This window comes from Pogoniulus pusillus, chromosome 15 (genome assembly GCF_015220805.1).
Source record: "Pogoniulus pusillus isolate bPogPus1 chromosome 15, bPogPus1.pri, whole genome shotgun sequence".
NCBI classification, from domain to species: domain Eukaryota; kingdom Metazoa; phylum Chordata; class Aves; order Piciformes; family Lybiidae; genus Pogoniulus; species Pogoniulus pusillus.
The window spans coordinates 9,848,521-9,867,552 of record NC_087278.1 but is presented as its reverse complement, the minus strand read 5'-3'; the positions used below and the strand labels follow the sequence as shown (position 1 = coordinate 9,867,552).

Here is a 19,032-nt window from a genome sequence, read left to right as displayed (position 1 = left end):
GAGAAGGATGCTGTACCATCCAAAGAAGTCTTTAGGCAGGGCAGTTTATCTTTTTCTGGCATAAAGTCCTTGCAATAGGAGAAGTTACTGATATAATTATGTTATCAAAGTAATTATTCCCTCTCCCCCCTCCTTTTTAACCTGTAGTTCTCTCACTGCCTATTGCCTCATACCATCAAGAGAAGAAAAAGTCGGTGTTGGGAATAGACACTGGTGTGGTGTATTCTCCTTGTGGCATCGTCAGTGCCAGGGTGGAAGTAAGTAGTATAAAATATGTGTCTAGTTCAAGATTTCCTCTTCAGTGGAATGACCACTTTGCACAGAAGTCTTCAGCAAAACTCAATGCAGTTAGCTGGGAGCAAGGAGGGGTGTCTGGCACATAGGTCTTTGAGTCAGTTAATGGAGATGCATCCAGTTCAAACCCTTCTTGAGTACAGCCAGGACAGACTTGGAAGGTTGCTTGTCTGCTCTCATTTTAGAGGCACATGTTACAGTACAGGCTGGCTCTGTCAGATGCAGAGATGTTAACCAAGGTGGGGAGCAAGGGACATCAGATTATCTTTTAAATCCTCAGGTACAGTCTTGCAGAAATAATTTGGGTTTGGTTTTATTTCAGGGTAGTATTAAATGAGAATTGTGGCCAGCAGTCTCATTTAGTAGTAGTGCAGCCAAATAAAATTTAATATGGGAAAAAACAAGGAAAAGTGAGCACCTTAACTGGACTGAGTCTTTGTAATGGCTAGCAAATGAACTGGTCTGTTGACAAACAGGACAGGGAGAGCTGGAGGTAGATTTCTCATGGATCTGAGTGCCAAAAATCAGCCAAACATTTTGGACAAGTCTGAAAGCTTGTTTCTTCTTTGGCTTATTTCCTTATCCCTTCCCCCATCTCTCTGCAGCAGGAGCAGTGTTGAAGGGTGTGTATTCTGTCGGGCAGGCTGTTGGAGGAGTCTCTGGCCTCAAATTACACAGCATGAGAACTCTGTGCATAAAATTAGTAGCAAAGTCCTGTGTATTAGGTGCCAGGGAAAAAATGTCACATTCAGCAGAACTCAGAGGCGAGAGGTGGAACAGAAAGAACTGGAACAGGACATCAATCCCCCCTCTACCTTTTACTGCTTTGCAGCAGACCCATCTGAAAATGTCATAATCAAGGGATTTGGAGGAAAGATTTTTTGACTAGTAAATAGATTTTATTGTATGTCTTAGTAACAGGATTGCTTGACCTTTCTTCTTCCCCCTTTTGTTGTATTCCTTCCCTTTCACTTGCTCATTTTCCTTTATTGTGAAGATTTCTTGCTTTCTGTCTTTTCACAAGGAATTGCTTTTCATAGAATCATAGAATCAACCAGGTTCAAGAGACCCCCAAGATCATCCAGTCCAACCTATCACCCAGCCCTATCCAGTTGTACACCCCCAGCTCCCTCAGCCTCTCCTCACAGGGCTGTGCTCCAGGCCTCTCACCAGCTTCATCGCCCTTCTCTGTACATGTTCCAGCACCTCAACATCTCTCTTGAATTGAGGACCCCAGAACTGGACACTTCTGAAGAAGTGCTGTTGATAAACAGTTTTCTGCTCTCCTTTCCACCTTCTTGTGGTCTGGTTGCTGGTGAGAAAACCACTACAATGCCACTACATCTGTGGAACAGCTTCTGCAAGTTGTATGTAGTGAATCTGGAAAACTAAATGGAGTGCTGGCAAACAAGGCAAAGGCATTAAAGCAGGGCAGAGCAGATATTCAAGGGCTGGATTCTTCAGATACTATCTCAGCAGCTATCTCATTCAGAAAATCTATTGCAGAAAAGGTCATGGTTCCACTCCTTCCTTACATCAGGAAAGTGGTGAAATCCTTGCCATGGCAGCGTTAGATTGCCCTGAAGCATAGCACTAGAGGTCAGTTGTCATCTGTAGGTGGAGATGGATTGCCAAGAGACATGCACATGCACTTGTCTAATTGTTGGGAGTGTGGAGGCATGCCTCTGTGTTTGCTGTGTTGTCAGAGTGGTGTCAGACGAAGTTATCAGGCAGCTGTGCCTGTGTTTAACGTGTTGCTCCCCGTTTGTTCTCCATGTTGTTGTCTGTGCCGGGAAACTGACCCATGGTTTTGAAAAACTCTGTTTTCACAGCTGGATTAGTTAGCTGGTGTGGTTTGAAGCGCAGCCTCAGATCTGCCAGCCTGTGGAGCAGGAAAGAGCCAAAGTATGTGAAGACAGGGAATTTCCTAAGCTGATACTGGCACCATAAACTCATTTCTTGAGATGACAACTTCAAAATCCCCCATTACCTTTGTTTGACTCAAATTATTAAAGCAGTCTCTGAGCAGGATGATGAATGCCCACATCTGGCCAGCCTGATCTAGGGTGGGGTGTCCCTGCCCATGGCAGGGGGGTTGGAACTAGATGATCCTTGTGGTCCCTTCCAACCCTTACTGATTCTATGATTAGATAATGCTCTGGGGCACAAAGTTATTCTTTGTTTCATTTCCTTGTTCCTTTCCATAGCTAGACAGGCTCGTTGGTTGCTGCTCTTCAACATAAGTGATAGGTCAGCAACTACCTTAATGTCTCAGAGATTGGGAATCAATTTTGAGACCCAGCATCAGAGCATCACTGGAATATTTTTAATACTTTAAAATATTGTTTTCAGTTTATACTGTAGGTGATTTTGAGTACAAGTGGGTTGTTAAGGATAATGGTTCTATTTTCTTACATATCATCTATCATAGACTCAACCAAGTTGGAAGAGAACTCAAGCTCATCCAGTCCAACCTAGCACCCAGCCCTATCCAGTCAACCAGAGCATGGCACCAAGTGCCTCATCCAGGCTTTTCTTGAACACCTGCAGGGATGGTGACTCCACCACCTCCCTGGGCAGCCCATTCCAATGCCAATCACTCTCTCTGGCAAGAACTTCCTCCTAACACCCAGCCTGTACTTCCCCCAGCACAACCGGATACTGTGTCCCCTTGTTCTGTTGCTGCTTGCCTGGGAGAAGAGACCAACCCCCACCTGGCTACAGCCTCCCTTCAGGTAGTTGTAGACAGCAATGAGGTCACTCCTGAGCCTCCTCTTCTCCAGGCTAAACAGCCCCAGCTCCCTCAGCCTCTCCTCACAGGGCTGTGTTCCAGGCCTTTGACCATCTTTGTCACCCTTCTCTGGACACATTCCAGTATCTCAACATCTCTCTTGAATGTCTTTCTCAAAGGATTATAGCTCTGTTGAGCATTTTCCTCCTCACTTTTTTCCCCCACGAGAAAAAACATTACTGTCAGCCCCGAGTAACAGGTGGCAAGACTGAGTCAGCAACTGAACTGAATGCAGTTAGCTGAGAGGTCTCTTAGTGAGACCTGGCTTCACACAGCAATGCAGACTTCTGTCTGCTGAGGTATGGGAGATACAAATGCCAACCTTCCACACTCGAAATGGACAGACTGGCAGCTGGCTTGGGATCAGGTTGCTTATTGGCACAGTAATTGGTGGGCATATCCAGAAGTTTATCTTTCAAGGAACAGAGCCTGAAATTAAAAGGCCAGTAGGTGAGGCAGCAAGTAAGGCAGGCTAGAAGTACATGCTGTCAGAAATACTGACAGAGAAGAGCTTGGAAAATTACAGTATCTTGATACTTATTGCCTCCATATTTGCCACTTGCTTCCATATCCCAACCTCTAGCTGCTTTGTCCTCCAGTTTTGCTAGGGAATATTGTCCTGCTTTATGAACCATTAGAAAACGAGCCCTAAAGTCTCCATAATGAACTGAGTAGATGTGTCTGTACCAGAAACTTGTGCTTCTTTGACTATATCAGTGTAGCATAAGTAGTACAACTCCCCTAGGGTAAAGACAATTATATCAGTGTAAAAGTGCGTATCCAAATATAGCTGTGTCCCTGGTGGGAAGGTACCTTTATACCAGTAATAACTAGGTCCATGGTAAGGCACAGATTTATTTCCTTAACTTTAGGAACCTGAGGTGACAAAATTGGGAATGCAGTTACTTTATAAATCATATCTATTCCAAGGAGACAGATAAAACCTTCAGAGGGGGAGTTGTCTCACTTGATGTCCGATGTGGTGGCTGCAGTGCCAGTCTTTACTGTGTGCTCAGAGAACTTCCACATAGCTAAAGGCACTTATCTAAAGTTTCTGAATTAAGTAAGAGGAATTTGGTCACAGGATTTCAACAAATGGATGGGGCAACCAAGCTATTAGGAGCACTGTGGGATGGTTTGAATGCAGCACCACAGAAATTGTAGCAAATCCCAACCCTATTTTGAGACTTGAGAAAGTTTAATGAATCTATCTCTGTATATATTTATTTTTAAAGTAATTTTGACAGGTGGCTTGAACTTGTGAAACAGATGAAGCAGGATTTTCTTTACCTTGATTACAGGATCACAGAATGTTAGGGGTCGGAAGTGATCTCCAGAGATCGAGTCTAACTCCCCCGGCCAGAGCAGGATCATTATCCTAGTACAGGTCACACAAGAACACATCCAGATAGGTCTTGAAAGTCTCCAGAGAAGGAGACTCCACAACATCTCTGGGGAGCCTGTTTCAATGCTCTGTGACCCTCACAGTAAAGAATTCTTCCTCATGTTGAGATGGAACTTACTGTGCTGTAGTTTATATCCATTGGCCTTTGTCCTATCACAAGGCACCACTAAGAAGTTTGTCTCCTCTCTCTTGACACACAGCCCTTAGATATTTGGAAATGTTTATTACATCCCCTCTAAGTCTTGTCTTCACCAGACCAAAAAGCCATAGGTCCTTCAGTTTCTCCTCATATAAGGCAGTGCTCCAGCTCCTTAATCATCTTTGTAGCCCACTGTTGGATTCTCAAGTAGATCCCTGTCCCTCCTGAACTGGGGAACCCAAAACTGAATGCAATATTCCAGGTGAGTTCTCACCAGGGCAGAGTAGAGGGGGAGGAGAACCTCCCTTGATCTGCTGGCCACACTCCTCTTAATGCAGCCCAGGATCCCATTGGCCTTCTTGGCCACAAGGGCACATTGCTGTGCCATGGATAGCTTCTTGTCCACCAGGACTCCCAGGACCTTCTCCACAGGACTGCTTTCCAGCATAGCACCTCCCAACCTGTACTGCTGCAGTTTATTGTTCTTTCCCAGGTGCAGGACTCTGCAGCTCACATCTGTCATACACTGTAGCAGTGGCAAGCCCTGCCCTGATTCTTCTCTAGTTGGCTCTTTGATTTTGGAAGTGATTTGCTATCTAGATGTAGAAATGTTCTGTTACTGTTTCTGAGCTTCCATCTTTGTTACTTGGCCTAGTCTTGGGCATGAACATCCATCTGATCTCTTTAAGAACAAAAAAGCTCCATTGCTCATCAAGGAGAAGTTAGGCTCTCATTACTTACCATTGTGCCAGCTGCTTTCTAGGAGTTTTGTAGCACTACCTGCAAAAGAGCACTGAAGATGATAGGACAGATATGAGAAACTTAACTTTTGTAACTTGACACAGTCTCAGGTTGTGCTGGGGGAGGTCTAGGTTGGATGTTAGGTGCAAGTTCTTCCCCGAGAGAGTGATTGGCATTGGAATGGGCTGCCCAGGGAGGTGGTGGAGTTGCTGTCCCTGGAGGTGTTCCAGAAAAGCCTGGATGAGGCACTTGGTGCCATGCTCTGGTTGATTGGATAGGGCTGGGTGATAGGTTGGACTGGATGAGTTTGGAGGTCTCTTCATGTAGACAGCAATGTGGTCACCCCTAAGCCTCCTCTTCTGCAGGCTAGATGACCCCAGCTCCCCCAGCCTCTCCTCATAGGGTTTGTGCTCCAGACCTCTCACCAGCTTTGTCGCCCTTCTCTGGGCACGTTCCAGTATCTCAACATCTCTCTTGAATTGAGGAGCCCAGAACTGGACACAGTACTCAGGGTGTGGCCTGGCCACTGCTGAATACAGGGGAAGAACCTCCTTGTCCTACTGGCCACGCTGTTCTTGATCCAGGCCAGGATGCAGTGGCTCTCTTGGCCACATTGTACTGAAGTGTACAGACACACACAGCCAAAATGATACAGTACCTGCTGCCCCAGTAGACATGGTCTGTAGTGCTGCTGTCAGAATGAATTCAGCTGGGTGGTTTTGATATGTTCCTTTGATTTATCTTTTATTAGTGGCTCATGTATCTTTGGTGATTTGGGACTACCTTCCTATTTTCCATTGAAATTCTATGCTTGCTCTGGCTGTTTGGTTGTAGCTGATGCTCTCAGATTTCCAAGGTGCTATGAATCCTTGTTACAAGTGTTTTCTAACAACAAGTGCATCGCACAGAAGGCCACAATTTCACAGCTTGCAGGCATACATGGCCAAAATAATGTAGTAGGTGCTGAACTGTGAAAAGGTATGTGCTGGTGTCAGCATATGGTCATGATTCAGTCTCCTGAGGGTTTTCTGAGTAGTCTCCTTTAATTAAGTAATTTGTTAGCATTTCACAGAATCCCAGAAGGTTAGAGGCTGGAAGGGACCTCGAAAGATCATCCAGTGCAACCCCCCTGCCAGAGCAGGATCACCTATACCAGATCACACAGGAATGCATCCAGGCAGGTCTTGAGTATCTCCAGAGGGGGAGACTCCAGAACCCCTATAGACAGAATGTTCCAGTGTTCCATCACCCTCACAGTGAAAAAGGTTTTCCTCATGTTTACATGGATCTTCCTATGCCTCAGCTTCCACCCAATGCTCCTTGCCCTTTTTCTTGCATCTGCATGCCTGCTTTCTCCTGCATATGGATAAAGATGTGTGCATAGGGCCAGCAAGTGGAGGGAAGTGATCCTCCTTCTCTGCTCTGCACTGGTGAGACCCCACCTGGAGTACTGCGTCCAGTTCTGGAGCCTCTATTACAAGAGAGGTAGCAGTGTGCTGGAGCGTGTCCAGAGAAGGGCCATGAGGATGATCAGAGGGCTGGAGCAGCTCTCCTGTGAGGAGAGACTGGGGGAGTTGGAGCTGTTCAGTGTGGAGAGGAGAAGGCTGTGAGGTGACCTTATTGTGACCTTTCAGTATCTTAAGGGGGCCTACAAGAAAGCTGGGGAGAGACTTTTTAGGCTGTCAGGTAGTGATAGGACTAGGGGGAATGGAGCAAAGCTAGAAATGGGTAGATTCAAATTGGGTGTTAGAAAGAAGTTCTTCACTGTGAGGGTGGTGACACTCTGGAACAGGTTGCCCAGGGAGGTTGCCCAGGAAGCCCCATCCCTGGAGGTGTTTAAGGCCAGGCTGGATGAGGCTCTAGAGAGCCTGATCTAGTGTAAGGTGCCCATGGCAGGGGTGTTGAAACTACATGATCCTTGTGGTCCCCTCCAACCCTGACTGCTTCTATGATTCTGTAATGACCATACTACCTGTGGTTGCTCTCAAAACTGAGCTGATGCAATTTGATTCTTTCCTAGTGCAGACATACCTCCTGACACGAGTACTGTCATTATGGCATCAGTTCTGTAATGGGCAAGTATTTCCTTCACCAATAATAAAGTACTTATTTGGTCAGAAAGAGAATGTGGCTTTGATCAACCCCAGCCCATTTCTTCAGTCCAAATGGTAAGAATTGATAGGAAACACCTGGTAGCTGAGGCACTGATTTAGCACAGAAGGTCAGGGCAAAGCAGTGTTTCAATTTTTACTCTCTCACAGCTTGGGGAGCCCTCTGAGCAATCAGCTCTCCACTCTTCTGCGGCAGGAATCTGCCCTTTCATCAGGAAAGGTCTTAGGTTTGGTTTAGTTCAGAACAAGAAAATATTGTGGAGTCAGAAAGTTTCTAAGGAGGTTTAGCATTATCCTGTTAGATAAGCATTATTACTGGCTGTAATCTCCAGCAGAGAGTGGCAGAAGTGAGGAGCTGCTCTCCATGTGTTTTGCACAGTTTACAGCAAAGCAGTTGACAGTTTGTCTGTGAGGTTGTCTCTCGACCTGCTCTTGAAAAGCTGTGTCTGCAGGTAAACAACGAGCAGGAGTAGTTTTGCTTTGTGCCGTCTCCATCTCTCGAAAGATGCATCTCCTTTATGCCCAGATGATTGTCTTCCAAGAGCTTTGGAAAGGTTAGAATATCCTCTGAAGACTTTCTTACCAACACTATGGTATGCATCAAATATAAACAGCTGCCTTTAAAGCACCCTCCCAGCCTTCCTTTTCCACTTCTGTTACATTTTGTACAGTCCTTGTGCTTCCCACAATCTTTCTGCTTGTGTTGGGTGAGTCCCTCTGGACTTTCTTGCGTTCATACTGTCAAGGGTTACAGCTGGGCTGACCACTAAACAAGTGACAGATGCTCTCTATTAACACCTCTCCTTTCTCAGAAAGGGAAGAGAAAGGGAACAAAGGAGACTGACAAAAAGAAAATGAAAATGGCTTTAATGAAAATAATAATGATGGTGAAACACAGAATTAAACAGGTTGGAAAAGACCTCTAAGATCAGCAAATCCGAACCCTTCTAATTAACTAAACCATGCCACTAAGTGCCTCATCCAGCCTCCTCTTAAACACCTCCAGGGATGGTGACTCCACCACCTCCCTGGGCAGCATATTTCAATCACTCCTTCTGTCAAGAACTTCTTCCTAACATCCAGCCTGTACCTCCCCGGTGCAGCTTGAGGCTACGTCTTCTTGTTCTGTCTCTGGATGCCTAGGAGAAGAGACCAACCCCACCTGGCTATAACCTCCTTTCTGGGAGTTGCAGAGATTAATAAGGTCTCCCCTAAGCCTCCTCTTCTCCAGACTGAACAACTCCAGCTCTCTCAGCCGCTCCTCACAAGGCTGTGGTCCAGCCCCCTCACCAGCCTTGGTGCCCTTCTCTGGATGTGTTCAAGCACTTCATCATCTTTCTTGATGGTGATGATGATAAGAATGATAATATCCATAAATAGTAATAATTTATGTATACACAAATAATGTCAAGCCCAACCACCCTGGTGGCAATCATGTTGCAGATGAAGTGCCAGGCTGGATTCAGTGGCAGAGGGGAACTGAACTCAGGAGCTGGATTCAGGAGCACAGAGATCCTGGAACTGGATTCAGGAGCACAGAGGTCTTGATTGAAAGTGGAACGGAGAGAGCCCTTTCACAGTAGCCATTGAAGAAGAGAGTGGAACCCATGTGACCCCTTAGCTTTATACTGAGTATGACATATTTGGAATGCACTACCTTATTGGTCAGTTTAGGGTCACCTCTTCTGTCTGCTCCTCCCCATTGGTGTGGCTTTTTACTTTGTCACCACCAACGTGGCACACAAGGTTTAGCAGAGACCTTGGTTTCCATAGGAGCAGGTGTGAGCAAGAGCCTTTCTGCATAGCAGTCACTGGTAGTACCTATAGACATCAAGCATTATCATCACTTCTAGAAGCAGACACTGTGAAAGCATGCCATTAACTCCAGAAAGTTGCTTGGAAGAGGCTTAACTCAAACCAGGACACACATATATTGATAACAAAGGAAGGGCAACTGACATCATCTACCTGGACCTAAGGCATTTGACTCTGTCCCACATGACATCCTTGTCACCAAACTGAAAAACACAGACTTGATGGGTGGAGCACTGCTGGATAAGGAATTGGCTGGATGACTGCATGCAGAGAGTGGTGAACAAGGGCACAATGCCCACCTGGAGACCAGTGCCAAGTGGCGTCCCTCAGGGGTCAGTGCTGGCACCAGTGCTGTTTAACACCTTTGTCAGTGGCATGGACAGAGGAATTGAGTGCACCCTCAGCAGGTCTGCAGATGACACCAAGCTGTATGGAACAGTCAGCTTGCTAGAGGGCAGGGATGCCATCCAGAGGGACCTGGACAAGCTGGAGAGGTGGGCCCAGGACAACCTCATGATATTCAACAAGGCCAAGTGTAAGGTCCTGCACCTGGGCTGGTACAATCCCAAGCATGGATACAGGCTGGGTGGTGGTGGGGTTGATGAAAAGCTCAACATGAGCTGGCAGTGTGAGTGCAGCTCAGACAGCAACCGTGTGTTGTCACACCAAGAACAGTGTGGCCAGCAGGGCAAGGGAGGGGATTCTGCCCCTTTGATCCTGTCATACCCCACCTGGAGTACTGTGTACAGTTCTGGAGCCCCCAACACAAAAAGTTGCTTGTTAGAGCAAGTCCAGAGGAGGCCACAAAGATGCTCAGAGGGCTGTAGCAGCTCTGCTATGAGGACAGGCTACAAAAGCTGGGACTCTTCAGCCTGGAGAAGAGAAGGCTTCAAAGAAACCTTATAGTAGCCTTCCAGTATCTGAAGGGGACCTATAGGAAGGCTGGGGAAGGACTATTTACAAGGGGTAATGGGTTTAAACTGGCAGAGGGGAGATTTAAACTAGGTGTTAGGAAGAAGTTCTTTACAGGAGGTGGCAGCTTAGGATGAGGCTGTGCTGCAATTTGTCTGCAGTGTTAGGAAATGAAGGTTTCCTCACCATGCTCTTCCTTTTGTTTTCTTCTTGAAAAATTGTCTTCTGCTGTTAGACAAATTTTATACCACTGCACCTTGTATACAAGGCAGGGCAGTCAGGATTCTCTCTGCAGGTGGCAGATGTGGATAGTTTTGAGCACATGAAGCTGAAAAGATCTCTGCTCTTTCAAGGACTCATATTCTTGCTTGCATTGATCCAACCTTCAAAGCTCATACCCTAATCTTCTGTGCCTGACAAGTTAGTACCTATATGTTTGACAAGGTTAAATTTCCTGAGTGTACTTTGTGCTCCTACTTGAAAATTTATTCTTTAGTCCTGCCTCCTGGCTCTTGGTTCATGGAAAGGAGGATTCTTGGGACTCACAGAACCTCAAGAAGGGATCAGAAGTATTCATCCTCGTTGACAAACGTTAGTGTAGAGAGTGGCTGGAAAGCAGCCAGGAGGAAAGGGACCTGGGGGTACTGGTAGAAAGTAGCTGAAGATGAGCCAGCAGTGTGCCCAGGTGGCCAAGAGAGCCAATGGCATCCTGGCCTGCATCAGGAACAGTGTGGCCAGTAGGACAAGGGAGGTTATTCTTCCCCTGTACTCAGCACTGGTCAGGCCACACCTTGAGTCCTGTGTCCAGTTCTGGGCCCCTCAATTCAAGAGAGATGTTGAGGTACTGGAAGGTGTCCAGAGAAGGGCAACAAAGCTGGTGAGGGGCCTGGAACACAAACCCTATGAGGAGAGGCTGAGGGAGCTGGGGGTGTTTAGCCTGGAGAAGAGGAGGCTCAGGGCAGACCTCATTGCTGTCTACAACTACCTGAAGGGACATTGTGGCCAAGTGGGGGTTGGTCTCTTCTCCCAGGCAACCAGCAATAGAACAAGGGGACACAGTCTCAAGTTGTGCCAGGGGAAGTATAGGCTGGATGTTAGGAGGAAGTTGTTGCCAGAGAGAGTGATTGGCATTGGAATGGGCTGCCCAGGGAGGTGGTGGAGGCACTGTCCCTGGGGGTCTTCAAGAAAAGACTGGATGAGGCACTTAGTGCCATGGTCTAGTTGATTGGCTAGGGCTGGGTGCTAGGTTGGACTGGATGATCTTGGAGGTCTCTTCCAGCCTGGTTGATTCTATGATTCTATGATTCTATGATATATGGGGACATTTTAGCTGTGGCAAAACAGAATTTGTTGAGCCCACTCATACTGGATTTCCACAGAGGCAAGTTTCGGTGAAGAGGTGGACAATGGAGTATGTGGCTCTTGGTTTCTGTGTTTTTTGTTCAGCATTTTGTTTCTCAACTGTGGTAGTTTCGATACATGAGAGACAGCACAAACCAGTCTGTCTTCGTGACTGTTTCTTCTGTAGGACTTCCTCAATCTCATGGGGGTGGGGAGACACAGAAGAGATCGTCTGACACTGAAACATTATAAAAAAGACCTCTGAGGCCTTGCAGAGGAGTTTTGATTCACACAAAGGGAATTGTTTTGGCTGTGTTCATCCCATTGAACCAGGAACTGCCCAAGAGGTGGAGGAATAGAGCTTAGCCATCTGGACTTAAGACACTGAGAACCATGTCTCTTCCCCGACAGCTGCGAGAAAAGAGGTACTGTGTCTCTCCCGCCTCCCTCCTCCCTACAAGCCTCCATGTGACTGCTGTGATCTTTTCATTTAATTTCGATGCAAGCTTCTAAAAGAGTTCTGTTATCCTGACTTCCAAACTGCTGGGCTGCTCAGTGTGGAGCAGACTATTTCTTAAGTCGGAGTGGACTCTCTTCTCTTTGTGGGGAATAATTACCACCTAGGACAATAGTTGGGTCATTGTCCTCTTTACAGCTGCAAACAGTTTCCCTTTTGCTGGGGTTTGTGATACCAGTGTTTGTGATATGACTAATTATATCTCTTGATCTCCATAACCACATCCCTCTTCACAGTAAGTGGCAGTATTTATGGTGCTGTGGGTGGTGCTGATTCATGCTGTTCTGATCATACAACAAGCTGCTGCAAGACTTACTTCAGCCTTCCAGATGGAATAATGCACTGTGGAAGCCCCTGTTTGGGAAATTCTTCTAGTAGAGTAAACTGAGCCAACTGCCATCCATATATGTGTTTTTTTGTGTGTTATCAGAATGTTTAACATCACATCAGCTTGATGTTTCTTAGATGATCTTTTAAAAAGTTTCTCTTTCTCTCTTCCTCATTTGTTATCTTTTCTTCCTCATTCTTGATCCTTTTTACTTAAGTGTTGATTTGAATGCCACTCTGACAACACCAAGTTGTAAGACTGAAGCAAAGGTCAAATTGTCATCTGTTGGTCAAAGATGTACCAAAGGGAAGACCCCAGAGGAAGAAGGACCTGCCAATCCATGCTGTTTTAACGTGTTGGTAGTGCAGATAAGAAACATGAGAGTGTGGTCATATGGCTGCTTTTTAGGTGGTCTTGTAGGGATTCTTCCTTCTCTTTTGCTTCACATCCAATACTTTGTAGGATCTGTGAAGCTTATTCTAATCTTGCCCACTCTCATGTGTTCCTTCACACGTTTTGACATTTTCAAACAAGTTTATTTATGCTTGCTTCAGGTTATCTGCTGCAACTAAGAGATCTCCTTGCAAATATTTACTAGGCTACTTGTCCTGTTCTCAAAGCCTCTGCAAGAGTCTGCTTTGCTGTGGTGTTTACAAGAAAACCTGACAACATTTTGACAGCTGGTGCAGGCTTCACTAGTTATCTTCTGGAAGAATAGTATGTCTTTGTTTCTTTGCCTTTTGTTTTGGTCTTTTTGTGCTTATCCCTCTGTCATTTCTTATATGTCTAAGGTAGACTGTACCTATCTACATGTAGAGTGTAAGGGGTTTAGGAATTAGGCTTGTGCTGTCAGTCTCTTCAGCACTTAGCACAAGCTCTTTTCTCAGAACTGTTCCATATTCCATGCAATAATGCAGTAATAATAACACCATAAACCATGATGATCTCCTTAGAGTAAGAGATACTGCTGCAGAGTTATTATTTTAAGTCTGCTAGATGCTGTAGGAAGGATTAAGAATGCATCCACAGCTGATCACATTTCTCAGGAGAAGCTTACCAGCTCAAGTGTTTCTTTGTAGTCCTTCTACTCTAGCAAGCCTAGGAATACCAGGGATGCCTTTCAGGCTTGATGAATCTTAGCAGTGGTTACTGACTTGTGCTGAACTTACAGGAACTTGACATCTCAAGATCAGAACTTCAGAGGAAGAGAATGACACCACAAGTTTGTAACACTAGACAATGTGATCTTTGTTCTGTGCAGCATAGTGACCTCCAAAGCATAATACCAGTATGAATAACCTCTGTCTTTTGTTCTTGCTTCACAGTGATTTTGACCAGCTTCCAGATGATGTACCTGTTTCAGCTAACATTGCAGATATTGAAGAGAAGAAAGGCTTTACTAATTATTATGTAAGAAGGCAGATTTACCCTGTCCCTGTATGCCCTCACCTGTGTCTGATTTGGTTGTGGGGAGCAAGATGAAGTTAGTTTGGTATCAGTAGTTTCATGTGGATGACTTCTCAGTGCTTCTTTAGTCTCAAATGCTGGCTAGCCTGTCACAGATTTAGTCTAACATTTTATTGTTAGGGTGGAATGTGGCAGAGATATCCTCTAACATTGCTTGTTTTCCAAAATTTTACCTCGTTTCTGATTATTTGCTCTTAGAGTATTGTACCTTTGCTGAAGATATTGGTAAAGGAATTGAAAGAGGGTAGAGGGTCTTGGGTTCATTATTCCATGGCAGTGGCAAATAAAGGTGCTTTCATCACTGTAGAAGGTAGCATATTAATTAGTAATGAAGTAGCATACAGGAAGCAAACAATAGAGAAAAGCACCAGGATATTTTCTGAAGAGTGGTTTTGGGTAAGACCAGCTCAGTCTGACTTCATAGAATCATAGAATCAGTCAGGGTTGGAAGGGACCACAAGGATCATCTAGTTCCAACCCCCCTGCCATGAACAGGGACACCCTAGATCAGGCTGCCCACAGCCTCATCCAGCCTGGCCTTAAACACTTCCAGGGATAGGGCCTTAGCCACCTCCCTGGACAACCCATTCCAGGCTCTCACCACTCTCATGCTGAAGAACTTCCTCCTCACATCCAGCCTGAACCTACCCATCTCCAGCTTCGCTCCATTCCCCCTAGTCCTGTCACTCCCTGGTAGCCTAAAAAGTCCCTCCCCAGCTTTTTGTAGGCCCCCTTCAGATATTGGAAGGCCACAATGAGGTCACCTGGGAGCCTCCTGTTCTCCAGACTCAAGAGCCCCAGCTCTTTCAGTCTGCCCTCATAGGACAGCTGCTCCAGCCACTTCTGCAGGTTACGTGAGGTTTGCTGGAGATGATGCTCATAAAAGCTTCCCACTGCAATATGCAGTTTTTACTCTAGAATGTTGTGGTGTTTTTGTGCTCTGTTGTTATGTTTTCTGAAGGTTCTGGCTGCAATGTGACTTGGAGGTCAGTGCATGGAAATTGCAGGTTCTTTCAGAGCAAAGCGGTTTTGGCAAGAGATAAGAAATAAGATAGTGGCTGGAGGAAGCCAGACCGTAATTTCTGAAACTGTGTATTTTGAATTGAAAGCAAGGTATGAATGCCTTCAGCCCTGAAAATAAACTCATTTAGGTGTCTGTCTGCAGACTGCTACGTCCAAAGCATGGTACTATAATATATTTAGCTCTCCATTATGTTTTGTTTGTCACTGTCGGAAGGTGTGGAACATAAAGAAGCATCTTGCAATTAGAGATTTCCTTTTATGATTATGTAATAGAAAGCAGCCAAAGGGAAATGACCCATAGGAGAGCTGCACCCACCCATACATGCATCCCACTGTCAGGTGCTAACTAGAATCACAGAATCATAGAATCAGCCAGGGTTGGAAGGGACCACAAGGATCATCTAGTTTCAACCCCCCTGCCATGGACAGGGTCACCCTACCCTAGAGCAGGCTGACCACAGCCTCATCCAGCCTGGCCTTAAGCACCTCCAGGGATGGGACCTCAACCACCTCCCTGGGCAACCCATTCCAGGCTCTCACCACTCTCATGCTGAACAACTTCCTCCTCATATCCAGTCAGAATCTCCCTACCTCCAGCTTTGCTCCATTTCCCCTAGTCCTGTCACTCCCTGAGAGCCTAAAAAGTCCCTCCCCAGCTTTTTTTGGAAGGCCACAATAAGGTCACCTTGGAGCCTCGTTTTCTCCAGACTCAACAGCCCCAACTCTTTCAGTCTGTCCTCATACAAGAGCTGCTGCAGCCCTCTGATCATCCTTGTGGCCCTTCTCTGGACACACTCCAGCATGTCCACATCCTTCTTGTAACAGGGGCTCCAGAACTGGATGCAGTACTCCAGGTGTGGTCTCAGCGGAGTGGAGTAGAGGGGGAGAATCACCTCCCTCCACCTGCTGGCCACACTTCTGATGCAGCTCAGGATATGATTGTCTTTCTGGGCTGCAAGTGCACACTGCTGATTCATGTTGTGCTTATCATCCACCAGCACCCCCAAGTCCCTCTCTTTAGGACTGCTCTCCAGCCAGTCACTGCCCAGCCTGTAGCTGTGCTTGGGATTGCCTCAACCCACCCAGATGCAGGACCTTGAACTTGGTCTTGTTGAACCTTATGAAGTTGGCTTGTGCCCACCTCTCTCTAGCACTTGAGTTTGCAGATGGCAAACTGAGGGCTTAATTTCCATTCTGGTCCTAGGACAATATTCCCACTATCAGAGCACTGATCTTGTGTTCCTATTGTGTGCCTCATTTTCATTTGATAACTATTTATATGTATGGACATCAGCCTGAATTTCCCCTTCTCTGTTTCAGATGTTTGTCATTGAAGTAAAGCTCAAGGGTGGTGGCAGATACTTGATTTTCCGGCGCTATCGTCAGTTCTATGCCCTACACACCAAACTAGAGGAGAGATATGGGGCAGAGAGCAGCAGCCCTTTCACCTGCACACTCCCCATATTGCCAGGTAAGCTGTCAGCATCAAGTCTGTGCACGATTAGCAGCTTTCTCAGCCTGACTTCTCCTAAAGAGAAGTGCATCCTAGAGAAGTAGTTGTGACGGGGAACCTATTCCAAGCGGTTCATGCTAGATGTGTCAGCTTCCATTGGCAACCCCTCCACTTGTGGTAAAGGTCATTTAGAAAGCTTAAGTCCTTCAGAAAATATCTATTTTTCTTGGAGAGTCTATTTTTTCCTGATTGCTTCAATTCTATGACAGCCTTTTTTTTTCTTTTTGTTTACCCCTTTTTTCTCCTCCTTCTTCTCCTCCTCCTCCTTCTTCTTCTTCTTCTTCTTCTTCTTCTTCTTCTTCTTCTTCTTCCTCTCCTTCTCCTTCTCCTTCTCCTTCTCCTTCTCCTTCTCCTTCTCCTTCTCCTTCTCCTTCTCCTTCTCCTTCTCCTTCTCCTTCTCCTTCTCCTTCTCCTTCTCCTTCTCCTTCTCCTTCTCCTTCTCCTTCTCCTTCTCCTTCTCCTTCTCCTTCTCCTTCTCCTTCTCCTTCTCCTTCTCCTTCTCCTTCTCCTTCTCCTTCTTCTTCTTCTTCTTCTTCTTCTTCTTCTTCTTCTTCTTCTTCTTCTTCTTCTTCTTCTTCTTCTTCTTCTTCTTCTCCTCCTCCTCCTTCTTCCCCTCCTTCTTCCCCTCCTTCTTCCCCTCCTTCTTCCCCTCCTTCTTCTTCTTCTTCCCCTCCTTCTTTTTCTTCCCCGCCTTCTTCTTCGCCTTCTTCTTCTCCTTCTCCTTTTCTCCTTCTTCTTCTTCATCGTCACCTTCTTTGTCTTCCCCCTCCACCATAACTTTCACAGGAAAAGTTTATGTCGGGGCCAAAAGGGAGATTGCTGAGAACAGGATTCCTATCCTAAATGTCTACATGAAGGTAAAACTTATTTTTGAGGTAGAGATTGCAGCAAGCACTTACCCCATGAAATTAGCTATGAGACAAGACTGTAGTAGTTCTACATATCTGCTTCTCTCTGTATTGTTTTTCCTGAAGACATGATATCCACACACTGTGGGACAACCTGAGCCCTATTCCCCAGATTGTCAGACTGTAGGATCTCCTGGAGTATTCAGTTCACAGAGGCTCACTCCCTGCCTTCAGATAAAAAAGAGATATCCTTACAAACATCCCCAAGATGTATGAGGTGATGGTGAACCTCCAGGTGTTGCATGAATACAGAGCTGGTATGTGCACCTGGGGCACAAGGACAGTGAAGTGAGCTCTGCAGTGACGACAGTCAGTAACATCAAGGAAAGAAATTCTTTGTGTGCAGGTTAACTGAAGACCTGACTTTAAATTAGTAAAAGCTTGAAGCACTGAGCAAGACTTCCAGTTCTTAAGATTGCCTTCTTCCCATTGTCAGGCATGTTCTGAAGGGAAACATGAAGAGCAGCTTAATCCTCCTGCAGTAAAACAGGCACAAAAAAAGTGAAGCAATATATTGGCCAACTCCATGAGTAAACAGGAGAAACTGTCAGCTGTTCAGCTATGTCCTGCTGAGTGAGAAGGGAGAGGAGGGAGATTTCTGGCAGTAATTAATATCCTTCATGGTCCTGTAGGTCAGAGAGGCATATTTATTAGATGTAAATAAATAGCAAATTGTTCTCTCCCACTGTTACACTCTGCTTCCTACTTGCTCTTGGCACAGAACCTACTCTGCCTACCTGTTTGGGTGTTGATGGATGAAGAGGTGAGGCTGTTCTTCTATCACTCAACCTTTGATTGTGAACAGGTGCCTCACAGGCTGAGACGGCTTCGCCCACGGACACGCCGAATGTAAGAGATTGATGTGTTTGTTCAGCATTGATTGATGTAAGAGATGCTGTCCAGTTTGACAGGGGGAGGATGAGGGGGTGGGCAGGGAGAGAGAACTGAGGATAACCACTCTGTTTTCCAAATGCATCCATGAAGTCCTAATATAAGGATCTTTGAGGTAGAGTGATCACAGGGTATTTGTTTGCAGTGATTTCAGATTTTTGAAGTGGATATGGTACCTGGGTTAAAGGACACTTGCAAAGTAAGAGTCCAGCTTGCTTTCAAAGACCTACTGCTCAGCTCTGTCTCTTGATAATTCTTTAATGATAATATCTATTATAATGTGCAGAATCACTGAACATATAGGCCAAGCTTGTGCCACTAAAGTCAGTGAGGTGTGGTTCAGACACTAAATGAAACTGAATACTTGCTTGTTCCTACCTGTTGCATAAACAGGGACCTGTCCTACATAGCAGCATTGACACCCCTCTGGAGAACTGCTATAAGTAAATGTCATACTTCATTACCCCTCAGACAAATTAATTCTCCTTTCAACAAAGCAAAGATGGACCTACTTCCTTTTCACTTACCTCAAACAGTGCATATGTATGCATGCCTGGATGTGTGCATGACGGAGGTTTAAACCAAATGTCATAAATACTACAAACAGGAATGCCCAGAAGGCAAAGGAGAGGGGTTGAGCAGTGCTGTGGAAGAGAGGTTCAGGATCCTGACTGTATTGAAAATTCCATCTGTTCTCAGCAGCAAGCATCATCAGATCACTGCTGCTCTGCACTGAAACTGAGAGAACTAGGACAGTGTTGGTGCATCCCTGTTTGTTTACTTCAGTGCTGCACACAGATTCTCATGCAGTTTCTCCAGTGATCTGTGGCTTGCCT

The 19,032-nt window shown here is 45.8% G+C and overlaps 1 protein-coding gene across 4 annotated transcripts in view; it reads left to right on the top strand.

The window, feature by feature from the left end:
• Positions 1 to 19,032, top strand: part of NCF4 (neutrophil cytosolic factor 4) — a 40,076-nt gene that overhangs the window by 15,066 nt on the left and 5,978 nt on the right. For 2 of the 4 annotated variants that reach the window (XM_064155332.1, XM_064155328.1), the window contains exons 2-5: positions 13,720 to 13,804; positions 16,205 to 16,355; positions 17,184 to 17,254; positions 18,027 to 18,154. In XM_064155332.1, the coding sequence (XP_064011402.1) occupies positions 16,205 to 16,355; positions 17,184 to 17,254; positions 18,027 to 18,154 (350 nt within the window). In that variant the 5' untranslated portion in view covers positions 13,720 to 13,804. Of the gene's footprint in view, positions 1 to 13,575; positions 13,617 to 13,719; positions 13,805 to 15,925; positions 16,356 to 17,183; positions 17,255 to 18,026; positions 18,155 to 19,032 lie in introns of those variants that run through there. The other 2 variants (XM_064155329.1, XM_064155330.1) reach the window with 2 other exon arrangements.